Source organism: Sinocyclocheilus grahami, unplaced genomic scaffold, assembly GCF_001515645.1.
Source record: "Sinocyclocheilus grahami isolate Dianchi unplaced genomic scaffold, SAMN03320097.WGS_v1.1 scaffold170.1, whole genome shotgun sequence".
NCBI classification, from domain to species: domain Eukaryota; kingdom Metazoa; phylum Chordata; class Actinopteri; order Cypriniformes; family Cyprinidae; genus Sinocyclocheilus; species Sinocyclocheilus grahami.
Window position 1 is genome coordinate 23,091 of NW_015505349.1, and position 24,578 is coordinate 47,668.

Below are 24,578 nucleotides of genomic sequence, written 5' to 3' on the forward strand. Positions count from 1 at the left end.
TGATAATGAACAGACTGCGATGTAAGTTTGAATTGCTAGAATATGTGGGGTGTGTGCGCGTGAGATGCCGGTGTGATCGAACAGCTGAAGCATTAAAAAACTGAATTTTTGGAGTAAGATATAATCCGCAAAAATGTTTACTTTTATTTTTGCACACTCACAATAAAAACAGAAGATTTGTGCTTTTGTAAAATAAATCAAACAAACAGAATTGCGCGTTGTCATCCTTTTCTTTCCGTGAACTTGTTTATGGAGCGCCGCGCCACACTTCTGTTTTAAATCTGTTAGTTAATTAAGCCAGATATATTTAGCTTTTTTTTTTAATGAAAACAAATTGTTATTTTTATTTAGGCCTATTGCTTACATAGGCTATACATTTTCCTTAAAGCATCCCATTTTGTCCCAGGGCTTGAAAACCTGTGCCCTAGGCTAGTTAGGTCCATGCAGAAACTTGTGAACGATGCTCTTAGTTGTGGCATCACCGTTTAGTGACATCATTGAATGCTCCGGGAAAACGTAGTCAGTGTCAGGGTCACAGCGCCTTTTAATTGCGGTTTTGAATCCAGTAATTATAAGCTCTGATTATGACAAGTGTGGTATAAAAGCTGTTTATTAGAGGAATAATTGGTTAGCTGGAAAATGTTACATCGCGACCATGCTTTTGGATGCCGTTCGAGCCCATATAGCCTACATTCACGCGGCTTTGTTCTGGTTTGCCGGTTGGTCACGAATTTCCACAAATTCAGTAATATTTAGGCATTGTTTCTTTTCCTAAATCCTCACCGTCTAACCCTCTAATTTCGCAGGTTTATTTTATTGTCATTCACTTTTAATCACCGTTTTATCATGGGTTAAGGAACAAAATTAATGAAACATGGACAGCCACAAATTAATAAGTTGTAGGAATGAATTAACAAGTTGTAGGAATGAATAACCTATCTGTCCTGTGTCCCACAGCCCTGCAAAGCGCAGAGCCCGATATGAAAGAATTATCTGGGGAAATGACTTAATTACTACATTTCTATTGCTTTCCTTGTTGAAGAACTTTGTGTTGTTTCTATTTTAATGTACTTTTAAAGTTTAAATCACATTAAAAGCTTAATTGGTACATTATGAATGAATGATGATGCATTTATATACCGTCACCCACAGCCGCTCGCATGTGCTTTGCGCATGAGCCGCACGCAGCCCAAAATTAAACTGCTTAATCGACCATCGATAGCTTTAATCGATTGCATCTCTTATCGACAATTAATCGATCATCGATTAATCACTGACATCCCTGATTGCAACTAATGTATAAACCAAATTACTATATAAACTACTTGTTAAACATCCAATGGGAAAGATTTCCTAGAGTTTTGTTTTCCTGTAATGCCTTTCTTTGTCACTGGGAGGCTGTAGTTCATTGCATTGCGCTGTCAGAAGATTCTCATCTCCGAGATGAGTTCTGAAACAAAGTATAAACTCAACAGATCTATTGAAGTGCAACTTTATTGTAGCTCTGTTTTATGGTAATGCTTACAATATAGGAAGGATATAGCAAGGAATAGTTCACCCAAATTTTGTTGGAAATTTTTGTGTGTAGATGTAGATGAGTTTGTTTCTTCATCGAACAGATTTGGAGAAATGTAGCATTACATCACTTGCTCACCAGTGGATCCTCTGCAGTGAATGGGTGCCGTCAGAGAGTCCAAACAGCTGATAAAATCATCACAATAATCCACATGACACCAGTCTTATCAGTTAACTCCTTGTGAAGTGAAAAGCTTTGTGTTTGTAAGACACAAATCCACCATTAAGGCATTTTAACTTTAAGCTGGAGAAAACAATATTGGAAATATGGATAAAGGACTCGTATTTTAGCCAAAAGCAACAATTGGAAGTTAAAAACATCTTAATTTGTTTATTGACTAATTACAAATATGCAGTTTGTGAATTACTTGCATTACTTATGGATTATTGTGACATTTTTATCAGCTGTTTGAACTCATTCTGACGGCACCCATTCAAGTGCAGAGGATCCATTGGTGAGCAAGTGATGTATTGCTGAACTTCTCCAAATATGTTCAATTGAAAAAACTCATTTGCATCTTGTGTGCCTTAAGGTGGGTACATTTTAAGCACATTTTAAGGGACAACTTTTAAGGGACTTTATTCAACTGATTGTAAAAGTGGTCTCTATATGACAGGATTAGATGGGAGGGACTGAAAAATAAGAGTGCTTGATGTCAGCTGAAGGGAAAAGTTTTTTTTTAGAGGTGGAGCTAGGTTAATCATTTTGATGAAAGATTGTATATAAAGATAAATATTCTTCATATATTCCAATAATATGTGCAGATCATTTTGATTTCATGTTGGCTTTGAAAAATTGTAATAAAAAATATTTGATGTTGATATTGAATATTTAGAAGCATTTCCATAAAAACAGGAAACAGTATAACATAATTCAAAAACAATTAAATATTATATGACAGTTAACACAAAAACAAAAAAATGCACAAAATAAATCCATTTCAGATGTGTGAGTCCAACATCGCTACTCGTTTTCTCTCACTCTCTCTCTCTTTGAATGAATCTCAGTGGAGGGCAGGTCAGCTGTCAGACGTGCACTTGCCTCTCCTCTAACTCTATATCTGGAGTTGTGTGCTGGGTCATATGTCGGACACATGCCACACTCTCCCACTCCTCCCGCCCATGAGCCGACAGGCCGACAGCCACAGAAAAAGTCCCATAGAGGTGGGAGGCGAGAGGAAGGTTTTTTTTTCTTCTTCTTTACATCTGGTGCTCATTGTGTGGAGTCCCTACCTCTCTCTCATTCTGTCTCTCGCTCTCTTTTACTCCGTTCTCTCTTACAGGAAGCTCTTTTTTTTGCATACTTGGATCCCAGTGGGGGTTTGTAATTCAAAACATTTGCTTGGAAAGATGTTAGTGGCCGCTCCTTCACCACACGGCTTAACTGGCCCTATACCTCCAGCGCTTAGACCCGAAGAACACAGTCACGTGACCTCTAATATATTAATTTGTGGTCCCGGTTGCATATTGTCAAACTAAAAGCCCTTGTTTGTTGTTGATTTGTTGTTCTTTTTTACTCCTTTACCGAGCCAATAAATAATATCACTTTTCAACACTTTTGATTAAGACATTTTCACTTCTACTTTTGGTTTTATGGCAGTCACATGGCAGAGATTTAGTATAAGCGGCTGGTATGACCGTAAGAGTCGTCGCTGTAGTGAGAAAGAGGATAGGAAAGGACGAGAGTGGAAGGAAGAGACTACTACATGACATACTAATATTTACTTGTCCATACCCTGGATGCTAGGCTATTACAGGTTCTGACTGTAATATCCGACAGCACAACTGGTGCTGGAGTTTGTTTGGAGTTTGAGGAAGGTTAACTTAGTTAACTTAATTGCTGATGGGCAGTATAATACAAATATAAATACAATTTAGCTAGCTTAATGTGCCCAATATTTGATTTAAAACATGAAAACAGAGAATGTCCATTATATTTTAGAAATATATATTTTTATAGTAGTAATATCCCTTTTTAGTAATATTATTATTACTTTATTTTTAAAATTTTTTGATATAAACCTTTTTGCACATTTCATTTCACAAATTAAAAAAAAAAAAATGTAATCACCAACTCTACCATTTAGAAATATGATTTAAAAATTAATTTTAAACAAATTAATACTTTTGTTCAGTAAGGACACATTAAATTGATCAAAAGTACAGTAAATAAATAATGTTACAAAAATTATATATTAATTATATTAAAATACAAAAGTTATTTGAATAAATTTTCACAATATTACTGTTTTAACTATCTTTGATCAAATAAATAAAGCCTTTGTGAGCATAAGACAATTCTTTCAAAAATATTTAAAAATCTTACTGACTCCAATCATTGATCATTTTTCTGTAATTCCATACACTTTTAAAATGTATAGTTCATTCATCCACCTCAGTAGGAAAGAGAGAAACAGATTGCAATCATTTTATTCAAACTCAAGCTCCAATAAACCCAAATTGCCCAATATTGTCCAATTAATGTGCTGTATCCATTGCTGTCACTATTTTGAGGTAGTTTGATGACTTTTCCCAACTTCTAGTTTGTTTGTCTCTGAAGTTTTGGTGTGCTTCACTACCTGCTGAGTTGGTCTGCTTTTGGCCCATTAATATTCTTGAGTCGTGTTTCTTTTGTTGTCGCAGTGTGCCAGATCGTGATGCATTCAACGTTCTCAAAGACTTTACTTGAGGTTTCTCCATCTCCAAAGTGGAGAGTTTGTAAACACCCTTAGCTTCAGTGTTTCTGTCATGGCTGTTTTCAGTGCTCAGAGCAACATGTAGATTGTGTCTTTTGATTTTTACATTTTCAATGTATTGATCAGCCCACAGGCAGTCGTTAAAGTCTTTGCCTCGTGCTCCTGGTGGACTTTCTGTACCCTCTCTGAACTCTCTGGTCAGCTGGTCGCCGGTTATATTAAGATGCATGAGGCTCGCCTCAGCAGCAAGGTGTGCGCCTGGTGTTAAGCTCGGCTCCCCCTCTGGCTGGCTCCAGTGTGTGCTGGGTAATTAGGGTGGAGGGTGTCTGGCTGGGGAGGTATCTGTGCTGCCATTCACCTCCCAGGCAGCATCTAATCAAATCCCACTTCAAAGCTCAGGGATTTCAAACCCGTCCTCTTCAGAGAGCACGAGACACTCCCACACACACCTCTGGATTAGGAAGGCTAAATTGCCGTCAGAAGCATTTTTGCCTCTATTTTTGTCATGTAAATAGTAACCTATGCGTGAGCAGCATGGGTAGGTCAGCTGTGGCGTAGTCGAGTCTCTAGACGAATCCTTCCACTAGAATCATTCAAGCTCTTTCTGTTGAGTGTGTTTAATGGGAATTCATGTTCACAGATGGTCTTGAAAATGTTAAATGTTGTTATATTATAAAACTTAGTATTCACTTACAGAGTGAGAAGAGGAGTTTGTGATGTCAGTGGGAAAAAAGAAATTTCAGAGGCAGACCAATTCATTGAATTTTGACTAGTGATGTACTGAAACAATTTTTTTTTCCTCTTCAGAGAGCACGAGACACTCCCACACACACCTCTGGATTAGGAAGGCTAAATTGCCGTCAGAAGCTAGCCTCTATTTTTTTCATGTAAATAGTAACCTATGCGTGAGCAGCATGGGTAGGTCAGCTGTGGCGTAGTCGAGTCTCTAGACGAATGCTTCCACTAGAATCATTCAAGCTCTTTCTGTTGAGTGTGTTTAATGGGAATTCATGTTCACAGATGGTCTTGAAAATGTTAAATGTTGTTATATTATAAAACTTAGTATTCACTTACAGAGTGAGAAGAGGAGTTTGTGATGTCAGTGGGAAAAAAGGAAATTTCAGAGGCAGACCAATTCATTGAATTTTGACTAGTGATGTACTGAAACACCAAAATTTAGTTTGTCGAAAACCAAAAAAACCCCCACACATTTAATTCAGTTAATCAAATTTATTTAATAATCAACAATTAAATTAAAACTGAGTTGTATACAAATATTTAAATTGGAAACCTAATTATATCATTAAACAGTTACTATAATTCTTATAGCAACTGTTTAATGATATAATCATGTTTTCAATTTGCTGTTGAAATGTAAACATTTAAACTGTTTGTAATAACGTGTATTCATGTTTAAACATGCACTAAATAATGAAGACATCACTAACTGGTTAAGTAAATATGTTAATGAAAATGTAATGTAGTGCATATATTTTGTAGAATACTCCTCTCTGGAATTATTTTTTCTAGCTTACCGAAACACCAAAATTTAGTTTGTCGAAAACCAAAAAAACCCCCACACATTTAATTCAGTTAATCAAATTTATTTAATAATCAACAATTAAATTAAAACTGAGTTGTATACAAATATTTAAATTGGAAACCTAATTATATCATTAAACAGTTACTATAATTCTTATAGCAACTGTTTAATGATATAATCATGTTTTCAATTTGCTGTTGAGATGTAAACATTTAAACTGTTTGTAATAACGTGTATTCATGTTTAAACATGCACTAAATAATGAAGACATCACTAACTGGTTAAGTAAATATGTTAATGAAAATGTAATGTAGTGCATATATTTTGTAGAATACTCCTCTCTGGAATTATTTTTTCTAGCTTACTAAGTTTGTGAACATTGAATGGCTTTCCTCAGGTAAATTACATGACATTGTTCACAAGCTGTTTTATTGTCGTCTTTCCACGGTTGAAGTACTTGAGTGATGACATCACCCATGATACAGTTCAGTAAATTGCACTATCTTTCTGTATCTTTTCTTTCTGTATTTATTTATTTATTGATGTTCATTAATGTTTATTTTGTGCTACAGCTAATAGTAAAGAGGAAGAGATGGTTGGTTCATGCGCGGCTCGAAACCGAGGCAGATTAAGTAGTCTTTAAGACACATTAAAGAGCGCCAAAATAACATTTATTGTTTTAAATTTTATGATTAAAATTTATTTTTGGCCTAAAATTAAATTTGCTGAGATTTTTTTTCATATCAAAAGTAGCAATGCACAAAGATTATTGTGATTTTTGGATTGGAGACGTGTTACCCAAAAAATTAAAATCACTGTGCTCAACCTTAGTTTTGGGTTAACTACGTTAAAAAACATAAATTGCTCATCACTAATTTTGAAAGTTTAAAGCTATGAAGATAAACTTATTTGGATTAACATGCACCAATGAATAAGGAATGGACTATTTAAATTTTTATGTTGACATTAAAATGCAAATGTCATCAATATGTTCACCTTTCCTCTGTATCTGTAAGATCTGTCAGGGCATTTGGAGAAAGGCTAATGAATGTTGTTCTGAAGACATTATCTGATTTTCTTTACAGAAGAACAGGGTGGCTCTGATGAGGATGATGAAGGCCGTGAGGATCTCTCAGACCTGAGCGATGAAGAAGATGTTGATGACTCTCAGGAGGATGATTCAGGTGATTATATGTTTCTGTAATGCGCTAGGATTGGCTCTGTAGGGATAGATATTCACTATGTTGCATGTCTGAGGAATATCCTCTGTTTATGTTTTCAACATAATTTTGCTCATATTTTTCAATCATCTTAACTGTATGTAGCATGTCATGTATCTTTTCCCAATTTTTGTTGATTGTCTCAGATGGTGACCAGAAGAAGCCCTCGTCTTCTAAAGGCAAAACACCAAAGAAGATGTTGAGCACAGAGCTGAAGGTGGTGGCTGAGGGAGATGATGATATGGTTGAGGACCTGGAGCTCTCTGATCAGGACTAAAGTCACAGGAGTAAAGTTACATCAGAGGGACTTTCCTATTTCACATCCAAACATGATTTATACTGTTATTAAAGGAAAGCTCACCAAGAAATTAAATGTTTTATGCGAACTGTTCCTTTAAGAGCCATGTACAGCCCCTGTTGTAGTAACTACGTTTCTTTTTTTGCACCATTCTATTTTATAAAGTCTGAAACAAAAATGTATCTTCTTAACACTTCATAAGGTTGTCAAATTAAAGACCTTATTAAAAACTCTGAAATCTGAACTTTGTTTTAAAACTAAAGGCTATCTTTTTCACCTCAGTATTTGGAGATGTTGCATTGTTGTGCCGAGGGCACTGCTTGTGTTAGAGGTGGTGAATGGGGTAGGCCAGAGGCGGGAGGTGGAAGCACGGGGTCGGCCCTGAGCACCAGGCTGCCAAACGCTCGTATCATCCACTGCCAGGTGGGGAGAGAGGAAGAGAGGAAAACAGAGAGCAGCCTGTTCTCTCGCCAAAATATCTCTCCCCTTCAGTGCTTTCACGTCACTTTCTGAAACCGCTTGGCTTTTTCTAAATGTTTTAAAGCAGCATTTAAGCTGCCAGAACTCCACACGGCTCTAGTGGTGCTGTAGGAAATTGTTTAAGAAAGACTACTCTGCTAGAAGTGTCAAAAAATTTAAATTGTGCTTATTTAAAAAAAAAAAAAAAAGTTTTTGACTCGTTTCAATTAAGTTGTTTTATCCAGTTCACAAGTCTGAATGATTTGTTTAGGAATTAAACCGATCTCGTTCTCGAGTTCAACTGACTAATACAGTTCACTGGAGAGGAAGGCTACTCACAATGACTAATTTAGGTCTGTCTCAAACCTAACATAAGCTGTCAGAAGAAGACTTTAAAAAGGATGCCGCAACACTATAAAAGTTGTTCATATGTGTGCTATATTCAAAGTCCTCATTGACTGTAATTGTGCTGGACACTATGTTTCATGAAAGAAAGTCAAAGGTTTGGAACACCTCAAAGGGTCAATAAACGGTAACCATTTTATTCCTTTAACTTTTTAAAATCATCTTCTCTTATGCTCACAACTGCGTGTGACAGCTGTTGTTGATGGCTGAAGCATCTTTCCTGTTGCATAATGGGAGTATGAGCACACATATTTTGTGTTCTGTTCTTTCCATCACTCCCAGCTTGAGGTGCCATTCAGAACGTCAAGCAACGTTAAATTCAGGCCACCGTGACTGAACAGCTGGGCTGCATTAGAGTAAATTCAGTTTGCACTAGAGCTGCCGCATTCATCATGCCTGTGTTTGTGCAAGTCTGGGTAACGGGTTTACTCGTCTATCACTTGGAGCACAGTCACATGCAGCACCTGGCGCTGACAGTCACGGGTGCAGTAAAAAGATTTTTTTAAGGGGTGAATGGCGGACGTCCCTGAGAGTCAGTTGTTCTTTGGGTTAGGCAGGGGCCACGGGCCCTGGCCTGTGACTGAACTTGACGCTCTTGACAGCTGTTGTTGACCTGAACCCTGCTCCCACCTTCCACACACTCCCTCCCCTAACCAGGGGATTTACCATCCACAGGGGCCGCCACTCCCTGCCCTACTGTGGAGGAGTTTGGAAATAAACATTACTCAGACAAAAATAAAAAGAGGAACGTGCATCTGCAAGTTTTCAATAGGATTTATTTCACCCAGCAGAGAATAGAAAAATAGGATGAAGACAAAACATTGATGCGAAATCTAGAGACGATTTTAACTGTTTACATATTTAAAAAGAAAAACAATTTCAAAGATTTGCATAAAGAGCTTTGTGCCTTCCATTTCCCTGCAACAAAGAGAAAAGTATTGTTCTTTGGGATCAATTTTAAGGACAATTTAATATTTCGTTGTTCTAACTACAGCAAACAAATCCCTATAAATATTTTTTTTTCTCTCATTTATATGCTGAAGTGGTATTTAAGATTGGGGCTCACGATTATTACAACTGGAATACACAGCAAACAGAAAAAAATGAACAAAAGTACCACCGAGTCAGCCAGTCACATTTTGTTCAGTAATAAAGATTTTTAACTCGTGCAACTACATTTAACAAAACGTACCACTTATTTAATCTTCAGTATATTCTCATCTTGAGCATGTTTCTGTACAATTCAGGATAACATGTCTTTCCCACAGCAGTAAGTGTGACCTCACAATGGCATTAATCCATCTATAGACTGGCATCAGGAGGGATGTACATCGTTCCCTAATGCTCTTTTTTTTTTGTGGGGTCGCGAAACTAAAACGAGCCCAGATGTTTGTCGGGTGAAAGTTTGGGCCATTGCTTTGGCTGATGGCTTTTGGTCACAGGAAGTCTAAGTGCTTTACACATCTCTCTTTTTGAGGTCCTTTTCCATTACACTTTCTTTAGTACGGCACCCTGTATGTGTACCTTGTTTCGTCACGGGTGAGATCAACGCTAGATCTCGTTTGAAAATTCCACATCCATCCATCTTTGGTTTTGGACTGTGGAATGCATAGTTGCACTGGTCAAGACTGCAAATGAGTTCCATCCTGTTCTTATATTTACTCCTCTTTGGAGGATTTAGTCTTTCGAAGCGAAACCAACTTCCAGAGAATTTAAAATGGCTGGAAGTTGGAGGAGAAGGAGTTGACATGAAAGCAGAAAAAAAGTGTCTCTTTCAAAGTTCACCGCTCCCCGAGATTGTTAGGTACCACAGGAGTTCATCGCAGTGTTGGATGTTGCTTTCCTACAACATCTGACACAAAAGAATGTCGTATTTGTACCTCATACATTCACTGGATGCATCTCCCGTCCTTCTGGCATGCTGTTTAAGAGCAGCTGTGTGCTCACGTTCATCTCTCGCACACTAACGCTTCCTGTCTCGTCCCCAAGTCCCTATTTGCACATCTTTGGATTTTGGCTTCCACACAGCCGCTGCAAAGGGTGGAGCTGTTTTAGCCCGTGTCATTTCTTCAGTGTCTCTTCTTTCTGCACATTTCTCCACACTTTTCCTAAAAAGATTAAGTGCCTCTGTATAAAGGTCCTCAAGTTTGCTTTTTATTTTGGGAGGGAGGGTAAAGGGGGTAAGAGGAAGGAAAGAATAGTTCAAAGAGGGCCCCCTTTATGTCCTCTCTCCGTGTTTACCTCCTCCCTGAAGCACTGCCTCTGCCATATGGAGAAGCAGTCAATAGTTTTAATGGCCAATTCTACGAGGGAGGTTTAGTGGAGTCGTAAGCTCCCGCTGAGGAGGGGTTTCCGTTCTCCTGTTTGGGGGAGGCGCGGCAGGCAGGAGGGGGCACGCTGAATGGGGAGGAAGTGCTGCCGGTAGAAGGAGGGCGGGTCTCGGTGGGCAGGGGGTCTCTGTCTGTGGGGCGCAGAGCAGATGGCGGCAGCGGGAGGGCCAGCGGGAAGCTGGTCATGTAGAATATTCTGCCAATACGTCGTGCCACCTGAGGAAAGCAGCCACATGCCAGTGTTATTTCTCACACTGTACACCCAACAGGAAGTGCACAAGGATGTACAGTAGCAGTGATACAAGATGATTGCTTTCATGTCTGTTTAGATTACTGAATGTAGAAATGTGATTACACATGAAGAAACAAAGACAAAAAGGGTGGTCCTATTTATAGGTTATTGGGGCCGTGGGCTAAGATAATGAAAGTGGACCCGCAGGTGTAAAAATTACAAATACCTTCTGGCCAGAAGTTCTAATCTGGTCATTTATTACAGACCATCTTGTGGGCCCCCCCTGGTACTGTATGCAGTTACTGGGGGAACCACATTTGGAGACTCTATGTCAAGAGTGTAGACTCCTGTTCTTGTTGGGCCACTTCAGTGCAAAGTTTAGATCCAACCTTATCCACCGCACCTGCCCAGATGTTGCCCAGTGATCCTGAAGACATTGATTAGCATGTTCATGTGTGTTTAATTAAGGTTTAAGCTAAACTCAGGAAGGTGGCCCTCAAGAATCAGGATAGTACACATTTGCCCTGTGGCAGGGATGGGCAACTCAAGTCCCCTGTTCTACAGAGTTTAGCTCCAGCCCTGCTCAAACTCACCTGTAATCCTGAAGACCTTGATTAGCTTGTTCATGTGCATTTGATTAGGGTTGGAGCTAAATTCTGAAGGACAGTGAGGACAGTTGCCCACACTTCTCTATGGTATATTTGCCCACTATTATTGCAACTTCTTGTCCTCGGTACAGTCATTCTCCTGGAGTGCTATTGTCCTGTAGAGTGTAGCTATGCCCTATTTACAGCTATTTAAACCCACCTGAATCAGCTACTCAATTTCTAGTAAGGTCAAAGTAAGGTCTGCATGAAACTCTACAGGACAAGGGCCCTACAGGAGCAGGATTTAACAGCAGGTCTTTTCTTTACCTGAGAGCGGATCTTGAGGGCAGGCCCTAGTTTCAATCCCATGTTGTTGAGCAAGTGGTCTTCCGTCAGCAGTGGCAGAGTCTCGCCGTCAATGGCCTGCTCTCTGAAGACCTGAAATAGATAACTTGGCTTCAGATGATGTTGATGAACATTCACCAATTCACTCCACATGCACACAATTCATGTGACTCTCATTCCACGGGGAGGCTCATGCACACTCAGCATTTGCAGTGAAATGAGGTGCGCTGCAGTCGACGGTGGGGTTTTGGCGATGCGTTGTGCATGCGACAGACCAACATCCAGTATGGTGAGATGTGTGAGACAGAGCTGTGAGTGAGAAAGATAAGAGCAGCGCAGAGCGGCCTTCTAACTTTTTAAAGTGCACTCTAGAAACATCTAAATCAAGCTATTCTGGTCTAATGTTCTTGTCTACAAATTGCAGCACGTGATCTTCATTCTGTGCTGTACAGTATGTCTCCAGTAGCCCCTTTTAAAGGCAGGGGGAGGAGAGGAGGCGTCCAACGCTCTGCTCCTGCTCTTGTCCTCACCTGTGTATACTCCCCACAGCCTGCTAGGCTGCTGATGAAGCTGCACACCTCCTCCACACTCCACTTGCTGATGTCCTCGGCTGCTCCTGCCTCTTCTCCGTCCACGAAAAGACCTCCCATGGCGCCTGTGGGCCCGCCGGGCCGAGAGGAAGCAGAAATCATTAGAGACAGAAGGCCCCCTGTCCCCTTACACGCACGCTTGCGCCTACACACCGCTCTGTTATTGACCCTGCCTATTACAGAGTTTAGTAAAGGTCAGCGACAGGGCCCCATCCTGGGGGAGGTCTCTCAGTTGGAGCAGGTAATGTGTTTCAGATGGTCGAGGTTGCTCTGCACTCATTAGTTAGGTGGGGACAAAAACTTCAGCTACTTGCCTTTACTGGCTAAACCTTGTATGCTTCTTTGATGTTGATATCTAAAAGATATTGTTCAGGCTATTTTTTTCCATTCAACAAAAGTGGATGATGATCGTGGCTGTCAAGCGCCAAAATGTACCAGTGAAAGTACCTGTTTGTGAAAGTAACTTTGAGGAACAACCCCAACTATATGTTCCTGACTTCTTTTATGGTACTTTATAGTATTTTTTTTTTGTTCTTTATAGAACCTGACAGCTATGAATGCCATACACTTAATCTATAGGTACAAGAAAAACCTGCATGTTATGGTAAATAATTAATTTTGTCAGTAAACAATGACAGAATTTTTGTTTTTTAAAGAAGTTTTGTTTGTGTCCATAGCTGTCTTGTTTGCTTTTTGTCTCATCCTATCAATGGTACGATGAGGCTTGTATGTTGGTATACTGGTGCGTTTTTGTGTGTGAGCCAAAATGTTGCATGTTCAGTATTTGCTAGAATGCCTGAGGAGGGTTAGTTCAGCCTCTTTCTGAGCTGGTCACTTCCTCATTAGGAGCCTCATTTTCCATTAAAACTTGCTCTGGGCTTGCTTGCACTCTGGGCTCAATTTCTCTAACTCTCTCACTCACTCTTTCTGTCTCTCTGAGGACAAGGAATACTATTTGAACTCCAGATTTTACAGATTGTTAAAGTTGAGGAGCTGGCATATGGTGTCACTAACACTAGTGCTGTGTATGTTTCTTTCAAATAAGGAGTGCATTGGGTGAGTTGCTGAACTGGAATCGGAGGAGTTTTAAATATGAAAATTGTCTCTAAATGTCTCTAAAATACAGTACCTCTTATTGGATGTGACTGGATTTTGTTATATGGATGTTAAACAGCTGTAAACTCACCAGTGTGAAAGTAAGGGCTGGTGTATGGAAAGGTGAAGGGCAGTGTTTGTCCAGGTAAGGGTGGGATTCCTGGTGGCAGGTATTTGGCCTCACTCTTGCTCAGTCCTGATGTGAAGAGGTGGTGGGTTGGTGACTCTTGGCCAGTGGAGCTACAAGGAGCACTGAGCCTTCCTGACCCCTCCCCCATCTCTTTCACTGCTTCACTAGACTTGGTCACATCCTTGCCTTGGCACACCTCTGAACCGAGACCATGTCCGTCAACTTTGGAAAGCCTCTCATGCCTGTCTTCCCCAACCTCTGCATCATTCTCAAAGTCTTTCATGTCTTCATCTTGTCCCTCTGTTTCTCCGTCCCGTGTACAGCCCTCCCCGAGCATCTCTTTAGTCTCAGCTGAACCCCCTTGTTGGTCCCCTCTGAGTGGTCCTCCTTTCCTCAAGCTCTTCCTGTTGCTAAGGTCTTTAGAGGAAGTGCCTGCTGCTGCCCCCTGGTGGTTGAGGGAGAGTAATGGGGTGTTGGTGTGCCGCAAAACCAGCATGGCGTTGCGGCGATTGAGTTCTTCTCGGAGTGGGTGGCCCTCTGGGATTTCTTGCAGGCTGCGCAAGGCAGGGTGTTCTGCAGGGAGCCCAGGATGCAGGCCCAGCGGGTCCACCAGCAGTCGCTGCCTGTGGAGGTTCTCTAGCTCCTTCTGTCTCAACAGTTCAGCAGACATTTCCAACCTGGTGGAACAATCCACGATCAGAGAGACACGCTGCAACTCAAATAAACATTTCCTGAGAAAAGCTTGCAACTATTACATAATAATATGAAATTCCACACAGTATTCGTGTGCATCATCAGTTAACTCTTATCTTTTGCTATAGTAAAAGCAGTTGCTCAAACATCAGTTTTAATAAGAGTCTAAAACACATTTCTCTGTGCAACTCTGTAACAACGTTACCTAGCAAGGTTCTGTTTACGAAGAATCTCCTGTTGACGGGCGAACATCTCTGCCTGAGCTGGCTGCAGGAAACCATAACCTGCAATGGCAAAATAAGAAATACATTATCCATATACAATATACATCTAGTGTTCACAGATTATACACATTATTCAACATAGTGATCAATACAGTTGCTCCAAATAAATGATGCTAAACCTTTTTTGCTTTGAGCCATTTTTGCCATTACTTTTAACCAACTGGTCTCAAGGTCATTTTTAGTGGATATACGAAGTCAGCTCTTCTCAAGTTCACACAGGTGTCCCAGTAACACAGGTATAGTTCATGACATTAACTATGGACATGTTACACTAAAGTTTGACCACCAGAAAGTGTCTCGATACTTTTGCTTTAATGTTGATCAACATCTATTTCTGTATCATTTCAAACCTAACAAACATCTTTTTTCAAAAATGATTGTTTAAAAAGTCCACTTGTGCTATATTCATTTAAAAAATATTGTATGACACAGTATTTGATATTTTGTTAAATAAGTATATTTTTAAGTGTGTAAATTATTTTTGGGGTTACTGTAAATGTGAGATGTATATATACAAATCTAAATATAAATAGATTTATCAGAGACCTTTCTTGAATGTGTATATGGGTGGAAAACAACCCATAACACATGAAAGAAACTCCCAGGTTAAATGAGTTAATGTGAGGGTGTGTTACATCTGGCAGAGCTAGCTCACCTGGGGCTTGGCAGAGGGCAGAAGGCATGCCCAGGAACGGGGGACGCAGGTGAGGCCCCAGAGCAATGTGAGGAGCATTCTGCGGGGACAGCAATGGAGGAGGGTGCGATATGTCTCTGTGTACACAAACAAAAAACACACCATCATTAACCAACTGCTACTGTTTTTCTACAAGTCTCCATCGCACATGATTAGCAATGCAACAGTATTGGTACAGTGTTCACAACTTCTATTGCTTTTTCTTACTGGCACAGGATGTGTACCTTTAGCAACCTGCTTAAAGTCATTGTGAAACAGTGTTTACAAACCATTTTATTTTTTATTACAAAGTGAAACAAAAATGTATGAAATGTAGATTTAGATTGCCAAGATCTTTTTTATTTCTTTGGAATAACATACTCACAATAAGACAAAGAACATATGTAAGTAAACACAGTCTTGTCATTTTGACTAGTAAATTGTTAATTATTATTTAGTCATTTATCAAACGCTTTTATCCAAAGCGACTTACAAATGAGGACAACAGAAGCAATCAATTGTAGTATTAAAACAACTAAAAACAGATCCAAAACTAAAAGCTAAAACTTTAAAAATACTACCTATACACATTTTAAAAATAAAGAGATTATATAAAAATGACAAATGCATACAACAAAATTTCAAAACTTAACATTTAAATGAAAAACAAAAAATAAAGCTAAAAACAATTCAAAATAGTAAAGAACAAAAGGTATAAGAGTATAATAATGATTCTAACATAACACTAAGCCAAACACCAAAAAAAAAAAACTACATATGTGTATGTACAACCACACACACACACACACACACATATATATATACAGTGGGTACGGAAAGTATTCAGACCCCCTTAAATTTTTCACTCTTTGTTATATTGCAGCCATTTGCTAAAATAATTGAAGTCAATTTTTTTTCCTCATTAATGTACACACAGCACCCCATATTGACAGAAAAACACAGAATTGTTGACATTTTTGCAGATTTATTAAAAAAGAAAAACTGAAATATCACATGGTCCTAAATATTCAGACCCTTTGCTCAGTATTTAGTAGAAGCACCCTTTTGATCGAATACAGCCATGAGTCTTTTTGGGAAAGACGCAACAAGTTTTTCACACCTGGATTTGGGAATCCTCTGCCATTCCTCCTTGCAGAGCCTCTCCAGTTCTGTCAGGTTGGATGGTAAACGTTGGTGGACAGCCATTTTTAGGTCTCTCCAGAGATGCTCAATTGGATTTAAGTCAGGGCTCTGGCTGGGCCATTCAAGAACAGTCACAGAGTTGTTGTGAAGCCACTCCTTCATTATTTTAGCTGTGTGCTTAGGGTCATTGTCTTGTTGGAAGGTAAACCTTCAGCCCAGTCTGAGGTCCTGAGCACTCTGAAGAAGGTTTTCGTCCAGGATATCCCTGTACTTGGCCACATTCATCTTTCCCTCGATTGCAACCAGCCGTCCTGGCCCTGCAGCTGAAAAACACCCCCACAGCATGATGCTGCCACCACCATGCTTCACTGTTGGGACTGTATTGGACAGGTGATGAGCAGTGCCTGGTTTTCTCCACACATACCACTTAGAATTAAGGCCAAAAAGTTCTATCTTGGTCTCATCAGACCAGAGAATCTTATTCAGGTGTTTTTTAGCAAACTCCATGCAGGCTTTCATGTGTCTTGCACTGAGGAGAGGCTTCCATCGGGCCACTCTGCCATAAAGCCCCGACTGGTGGAGGGCTGCAGTGATGGTTGACTGAAGGAGTGGCTTCACGACAACTCTGTGACTGTTCTTGAATGGCCCAGCCAGAGCCTTGACTTAAACCCAATTGAGCATCTCTGGAGAGACCTAAAAATGGCTGTCCACCAACGTTTACCATCCAACCTGACAGAACTGGAGAGGATCTGCAAGGAGGAATGGCAGAGGATCCCCAAATCCAGGTGTGAAAAACTTGTTGCATCTTTCCCAAAAAGACTCATGGCTGTATTAGATCAAAAGGGTGCTTATACTAAATACTGAGCAAAGGGTCTGAATACTTAGGACCATGTGATATTTCAGTTTTTCTTTTTTAATAAATCTGCAAAAATGTCAACAATTCTGTGTTTTTCTGTCAATATGCGGTGCTGTGTGTACATTAATGAGGAAAAAAAATTAACTTAAATGATTTTAGCAAATGGCTGCAATATAACAAAGAGTGAAAAATTTAAGGGGGTCTGAATACTTTCCGTACCCACTGTATATATACATACACATTTATAAAGTAAATAAATATATATTATTTCACTTCCATTAATTGCATGCACTTTCTTGATGTGTGGTGTTATGGTAATGATACAGGGTTTTTTAACAGTTTGGTACAACTGGTGGTATGCAGGTTATTTACCATAATACTGTGCATCTGTACCGGACTGTTAATTATACAGATTTTCAAAAGTCTGTTTTAGCTGTGTTGTGATATGCTAACAATACAGATTTCCAACAGTTCAATATGGCTATGTGGCGCTATGCTAATGATTCAAGTTTTTTAAGGAGTGTGGTACACAGTTATGCAACATTATGGTAATGAACAGGTTGCCAACAATCTGTTACTGCAACGTGGAGGTATACTAACAATGCAGGTTTCCAAAGTCTAATACAATATGGCTGTGTGGTGTAATAGTAATGCTGCATTTTCTTCCATCAGTTATTTTTATCACTCCCTCCAGTGCATGCGAGCCACCGTAGCCCCTTATCAGTCCTGTCATGCTGCGGATAGCGGCACTTTTTGTATCCTTCCCCCCCACCACCACCACCACCACAACCTCCATCATCTCCTCGCTCTTGCTCCCTCCCTCTTGCTCTGTGGCCCTGCCACTCTGGTAATGAGGCCTGAATGCACAATAAGAGCATGTCATACTCCGACAGCTGGGGCGGCCCCCCAGCCTCGCCCGGGCTACAGGCAGAAGCACCCACTAATTAACACAGTTCTTCCTCTTCCACCCCAACACACACACACATACATCCCCCTCCTCTTCCTGTCTCTCTCTGCCGTATTCAGCCAATAAAAAGGTGGCGTGTCGCGTAGCCTTAATTATATTTTTCTCCTTTTCTAGAGAACGAAGAACACAGGCTGTTCGTACACAATACAGCGGCCACCTTTATTGAGCCCCGGCGGGGGAGAAAGAAAATTAGAGAAAAGGAAGGAGGGGAAAAATATGAAGAAGTGTACTATGACTGCTAGTGGTGAGGTGTTGAAATCCAGGCAGATCCTGCAGTGTCTTTTTAAAGCTTCTGACTGCTCCTCTGCCAATGCAATCCCCTCCATTTACAGCAACTCCTCACCAAGCCCCCAAAAACACATGCTCACACATGCATAAATATAAATGAAACCCAATGTGCCTAAAGCAAGTGAAAGAACAGCGCGGTTGCTTTGTACTTGTGACTGAGCAACGCTTGCTCCAGGGGGAGAAAGACAGAGCAACGCAGCACAACACAAACACATAAACATCCAAACAGAAAAGACGGGGGAAAAAAACATCTGAAATGAGGAGAGAAGCCACATTTTGCTGTGCTCTACTTAGGTTTTACATCATTTCATAGCTAAATAACCCTTGTGTGTCCTAGAGCAAAAACAAAGAAGAAATCTAAAAAAACAGAGGGAGACATGGAAAAGGTGTGTGTTTGTGTGGACGGAGGGGTGGAGGAAGGTGTGGAGAGGCACAAAGGGGGGAAATCATCGATCGATTGGGCGGCTGTTGAAATGTTAATGCTAATCGTATAACCGCTTTCCGCCGGTGTCTCGCACTTCTGTGGCAGCTCCAATTAATCTGGAAGAAGGCAACGCGTGACCTTGGGGCCGGGAGTCGGGCCGGCAGCCCAGCCATGCTTATGTAATTACACTGTGAAGTGTGTAATCACCTGGCCTAATCCCTCAGGCCTCACAATTAGCCTGGGCGGCGCTGGCCAGGCCTGCCAAACTCTGCGCGGCCCACAGATGAATAACGGTCAATTAAAGCTGCATGACTGGGGCCGCAAGGCGTCCGCTCGATAGTAATTAGCTGTAATCATGGGGAGACGTGCCCGGCAGACGTGCTTCTCCTTTTATAGGAAGCAATTTTGGAATGAGGCAAGCATTAACCGTTTCACTCTGGGTCTTTGGCCCACAGAAAAAGAAAAATGGGGTAGAGAGCAAGGAAAAAACTCAAAGATATGGTGGATAGCAGGGACTATGATTATGCTTTAATGTGTATTCGCACATATAATACTCAAAATGTAAATTAAAAGCTGAAGTGTGTGACTAGTGGCACCAGATGAAGTTACGAAAATGTTTCCAAACAGGTTTTTTAAACTACTTTTTGGTTAACATTTCTCTGCTCAATAAAGAGATTTACCCCAAAATTTAAATTCTCTCACTGATAGAATTGACCTGACATTGATATTTAAAAAAATGTCTCTGTGTTAGTACCCCATTTACTTTCACTGTATGAACAAAACAACTGAAACATTCTTCAGAATATCTTCTTTTGTGTTTCACAGATTTAAAAAAATCATAGATTTGAAACGCATGATGACTGTATTTTAAATTTTGGGTGAACTAATCCTTTAAGTAAAGATAGAGGGAAGTATTTTAAATTTAAAAGAAATTGCACAAGGCAGCTTTAAAAATGTGTTAAATATATTTCCAGCACATGGACTGCTTCTCAGTTTACCAGCTTAATTACCTCTACATCTTTTGAGAACTGCCTCCGTTCCTCCACCCTGCCCCGTCTCTCCTTTTCTCTATCTGTCGATCTCTCTCTAGCTCTCTCGCAACCTAGCTGGCAGTAGGGCAAGTAGACGCCACTTGTGTTCGCTCATGTGTGACGACCTGTCAGAGTGGCAGCGGCGTCGCTCCCTGCCTGAAAGCAATGGCTGTGTGGAGTGTTGTGCATATGTGTGTGTGTGTGTGTGTGTAAAGGCGGAGGCAGAGCACCAAACTGGTCAGAAGAGAAAAAGAGAGAAAAGTAGAGCGGAGCCGACAGGATGGCCCTTAATGAGAGGAGTGCGGGGGATTAGCCGCTCGCCGCACCGTGCCCGCCTCGCCTTGACTCGAGGCGGGAACACATTTGCACAGGAAGCACATTAAAATGCACAAGGCTCTTGCTCACCCACCGCCCCCCACCCCAGACCACTGTCTGTTGCTTGTGCTGCCCCACATGCCAAACACATTAGGATTTGCCTTGCAGATTCCCTAAATGCAATCTGCCATTTAAACCCAGACAAATGGCTGGCCGTGGCTGCTGGACTATTGATCTTGGTAATGATTTGTTTTTAACAATAGCCACTAATGGGCGTCAGATAATCAATTATGGAGAGTTGACAGAAAGGTGAGCTTGAGGAATGGCTTCCGGCTTACCGTTTTAGCCTGGCGGCCTCTCTGTCGATGCTTTAGAGGGTTTGCAATGCCACACAGTCTGTGATAAAAGTTTATAGCCCACCCAAACATCCAGGTCATATATACATATACATATATGACCCTGGACAACAAACCCAGTCTTAAGTCGCTGGGGTATATTTGTAGCAATAGCCAAAAATACATATTGTATGGGTCAAATTATTGATTTTTCTATATATATATATATATACTGTATATATATATATATATACTGTATATATATATATATATATATATACTGTATATATACCTAAATACATATATATCCACTGTCTGCACTGAAGCTTTCAAGCTTCATAAAGGACATAAAAGCACCATATAAGTATCCAAAAGTGTTTCTGTGAACCAATTTTGTAAACCAAATTGATTCATGTAAAAGATCCAACTCAAATGAGTGATTAGTTCACAAATTGCTACATTTCTCATTAACTCTTAAAAACATTTCCAGCGCACAAGTCATATAGACCGCTTATAATACTTTTATGGCCCATTTTTTAGCATTTTAGAAGCTTGAAATATTTGGTCCCTGCTCATTGTAATTGAATGGTAAAGAAAACCGTACAAAGAAGGTGAAGGTGAAAGTTTTACAGGTTTGTAACAACATCAGGGTGAGTAAACAATGACAGAATTGGGTTATTTAACCCACAAACGTGCATGGCAGCAGTGTTACAATTTTCCAAGCTCAAACAAAACAGTTAAACAACGGGTTAAAGAACCAATGAACCAAAAAATGAACGTGTAGAAGCGAGAAGAAAAAAAAACACTTTCCTCCCTCCCTCTTTTCACCCACAACCTTGGAAGTGTGCAGGCCTCGTTAACATCAGCGGTCCTGTGTGGCTAATTACCGTGAGCTGGCGGAGCTGCGGCGGCTGGCTGGTCAAAGCTGCACGCTGAGCTCCTGACATGATGCTGTGCTGGGCCAGGAACCGAATAGAGTTCCCCCACCCACGCTGGGCGACCCCTCCCAATTCACTTCCTCCCTACCGCCTCGCCGGCCCATTATCGATCCTCCAGCTTCCCGCGCCACATAAATAATCGACAAGCAATTACCTGCCTACTCCCGCTGCCCGTGCTTTGTTTGGAGGCGGAGGGGAGCGCCGCAAGCACAGTGGCCTTGCTGAGATGAGGAGAGAGGGAGGAGGAGAGAGATTCAGGGGGAGAAAACTTGCAGGGAGGGGGAACGGCGTGTGTTGTCCTAGCGACCCGTTTGGTCCTAAGCCCTATAAATGCCTCCCGACAAGATCAAATCGAACAGGGTTGCGAAGAGGTCATACGCAGAGATCACACCTGCTGGCGCATCCCATTAAGTGGATTTTCTATTCTTTCCGTGGCCTTAACGCCAACTTCCATTTTCCCCTCCCTTTTCACTCTTCCGTTACTTTGGTGCATAATTCAGTTTTTCCCTCTTTTCTCTACGGCAGGCAGTCACCCACTTCAACGTGCATGCAGTATTCAGTAGAGTCGGATGTTGGCTTCATTATTAATGTAAAATATTCATGCTATTTTAAAGCTTAGCATTTTTTCCTGTATCCGTGGTCTTAAAGTGTGCCTCAGAGGTTTCCATTCAGCAGAAGAGCATTTATCAACCAAACGCATGCACACACACACACACACTTACATCTCATCCACTTTTACACTACAATCTAGAGTCCAGAAAGTTTTCAGCCACTGTCCAAGTGATCTCTTAAGTTTTCCTTAAACGAGCTGACAGTGTAACAAGTAACAAGGGATAGAATATTTTGTCGGTCGCTTGGTCTCTCTTTCTGCATCGCACTAGGTAAAGCCATCTACTGTGAAATCTCATTGGCCCAAAATCTTTTGCCACATAATTTTACAGTAAACATCAAATATCTTCTTTTTAGTTGTGATAGTGTTAGATGCTCGTCACTAAAACATGTTGTCATGTCTGGTTAGGACACCATGTTGGGGTGTAATATGTAAGAGCAAAAGGAGGAGAGACTATTGTGACAGACTGAACAAACATTTAGTTTACAATCTGACATTTTAGCTCAAAAGCATGCAAAAGAGAGATTCCAGAGAATATGATGTTGTGCGTGTGCATTACCGCTCAGGGAAGTGTGCGTCTCTGTGTTGAGGAAGGCCCTGCTTACGCCGCTGGCTGGAGGAGCTGCCTGCAGTGGGGATGTGGGCTTCCATTCCTCCCGAGTTTCTAATGGCAGCCATGGCTTCCTGACGCACACGCAGCAGCTCTGTGAATGGAAGGAACAGACCAGTTAAATTGAGAATCTCATCCGGTCAGTGTTGTCAGCACCGAATCTGTCAGTCTAGCTCTGAACCAACACTGAAAGATTCAGTCCAAGAGTCCCAGAGCAGGATATGTTAACCGGCACACAGGCAAGACTTCACACTCCACCTCAAATATGAATCTTATGATCTGTTTAAGAAAAACCAAGGTCATCTATTTCATAGTTACTTATCCACAGTTCAACATGAACCTCCCAATTAAGCACTGAGCAATTATGGGACATATATGAGTGCAATTGCAGGTGAAACATATTGTTTATTGACAAATATAAGATATTTCATTAAAATAAACTCAATTTGAGGTATCATTCATGTTCGTAGCATAAAACAGTGCAAGACGTGCTTGAATGTAAAAGGCAATAAAATAAAGCTAGTAAATATATGAATACTATATCACCGATGGAGTTTTGGTTCCTTGCCGCTGTCGCTTCTGGCTTGCTTAGTTGGGGACACATCATTTCCGGCGATATCGTTGACATAATTGCAAAGATATTATTTAAACTGAGCTGGATGTTGACATCACTGAATTCAATGATGAACTGTCTTTAACTGAAAAATTAGTGTTTACTATTGTCACTTTGCATTATTGACACTATTTTCCTAATTAATGCTGTTCAGTTGCTTTGACACAATCTGTATTGTTAAAAGCGCTATATAAATAAAGGTGACTTGACTTGACGACTATAAATAAGAATAATTATGACTTAAGGTTTTTTAGATAACATGACTGAAATGTAAGTGAGCTGCTGGTCTCCCTCATGAATCTATGATGTTAGACCAGCCCAGACCATCTCCCAATATTATCAAACTAACAGGGTCACAACAGGAAGCGTACACTCTCTAATGAAAGGGTGTTAAATAGAAAATCCATCCTGCATAGCTTCCTCTCCCTCAGTCTCATTTCTCGCTCCCTCTCTCCACTGGCCCTTTTTTAATTATACTTTTCCCTCGGGACCTGGCGGCCATTTCCGAAGCTGGCGTGTGGGCCTGCGTGATCGGGTCGGCGGCACCGCGACAGATATTAATGTGCACAGGCCCGCTGTATTGATCTGTTTATTGCACTGCCCCACAGGGGCCCGGACTGACAGCGGACAAACCTCTAACAGCCGTGAGAGGGAATAAAAGTGAATGAAAAAAAAAGGAAGAAGGAAAAGCACCATGGAAAAGCAGCAACACTTGTCATTTGGTCACACGCTCATTCCAGATGACCAAAGAAATTAGTAGTCTGTCCACACACATTATAACCTGCTGGAAAAATGGCTTAAGGACTTGTAGATGGCTGCATCCAAAACTGCATACTTCGTTATTATATAGCAGGTGAAAAAAAGTATGTCCAAATTCACAGCATTCATAAAACAAAAAGCAAAAATCACAGAATTACCAACTATTTACTGAGAGATTATGAAGTGTGCATCCAATAGACACTTTACTATCCCATGAAGCCACAAGAGAGGATTTGTGAAGGGCAGTGACACTGGTAGGTCATATGACAACGACGACATACTGCACACATTCATACTAAACAGAACATACTTTTTTAATGGTCACAAAGTAACTACTTATTTAAAAGAAGCATAGAGCATATCGATTTCAGACACAGCCAATGTGTTTTGGAAAATGGTAGCTGGTTTCTAGCACGTCATTGATACTCCTAGACCATCTCGGACAGGCAACAAACCTAATATCCAGCTGCTGCTGCCATCATGTTCCAAAACACACCTATCGGCTTCCCAGCAGGGTAAAACAGTCCCAAAATC

At 40.7% G+C, this 24,578-nt stretch overlaps 2 protein-coding genes across 3 annotated transcripts in view; one reads left to right on the forward strand and one right to left on the reverse strand.

The window, feature by feature from the left end:
• The window catches only part of LOC107593411 (nucleolar complex protein 2 homolog), a gene marked incomplete at its 5' end in the record, with an annotated part of 30,356 nt that extends 21,071 nt beyond the window's left edge, over positions 1 to 9,285 (forward strand). The window contains 2 exons of the mRNA XM_016283133.1: positions 6,900 to 6,998; positions 7,181 to 9,285. Coding sequence (XP_016138619.1) covers positions 6,900 to 6,998; positions 7,181 to 7,311 — 230 coding nt within the window. The remainder of the gene's footprint in view (positions 1 to 6,899; positions 6,999 to 7,180) is intronic.
• LOC107593364 (sterile alpha motif domain-containing protein 11-like) overlaps positions 7,418 to 24,578 on the reverse strand; it is a 66,387-nt gene continuing 49,226 nt past the window's right edge. The window contains exons 7-13 of one of the 2 annotated variants that reach the window (XM_016283045.1): positions 22,622 to 22,766; positions 15,138 to 15,253; positions 14,404 to 14,482; positions 13,467 to 14,182; positions 12,221 to 12,345; positions 11,673 to 11,783; positions 7,418 to 10,742 (exon numbers count right to left, since the gene is read on the reverse strand). In XM_016283045.1, the coding sequence (XP_016138531.1) occupies positions 10,500 to 10,742; positions 11,673 to 11,783; positions 12,221 to 12,345; positions 13,467 to 14,182; positions 14,404 to 14,482; positions 15,138 to 15,253; positions 22,622 to 22,766 (1,535 nt within the window). In that variant the 3' untranslated portion in view covers positions 7,418 to 10,499. Of the gene's footprint in view, positions 10,743 to 11,672; positions 11,784 to 12,220; positions 12,346 to 13,466; positions 14,183 to 14,403; positions 14,483 to 15,137; positions 15,254 to 22,621; positions 22,767 to 24,578 lie in introns of those variants that run through there. The other variant, XM_016283046.1, reaches the window with a different exon arrangement.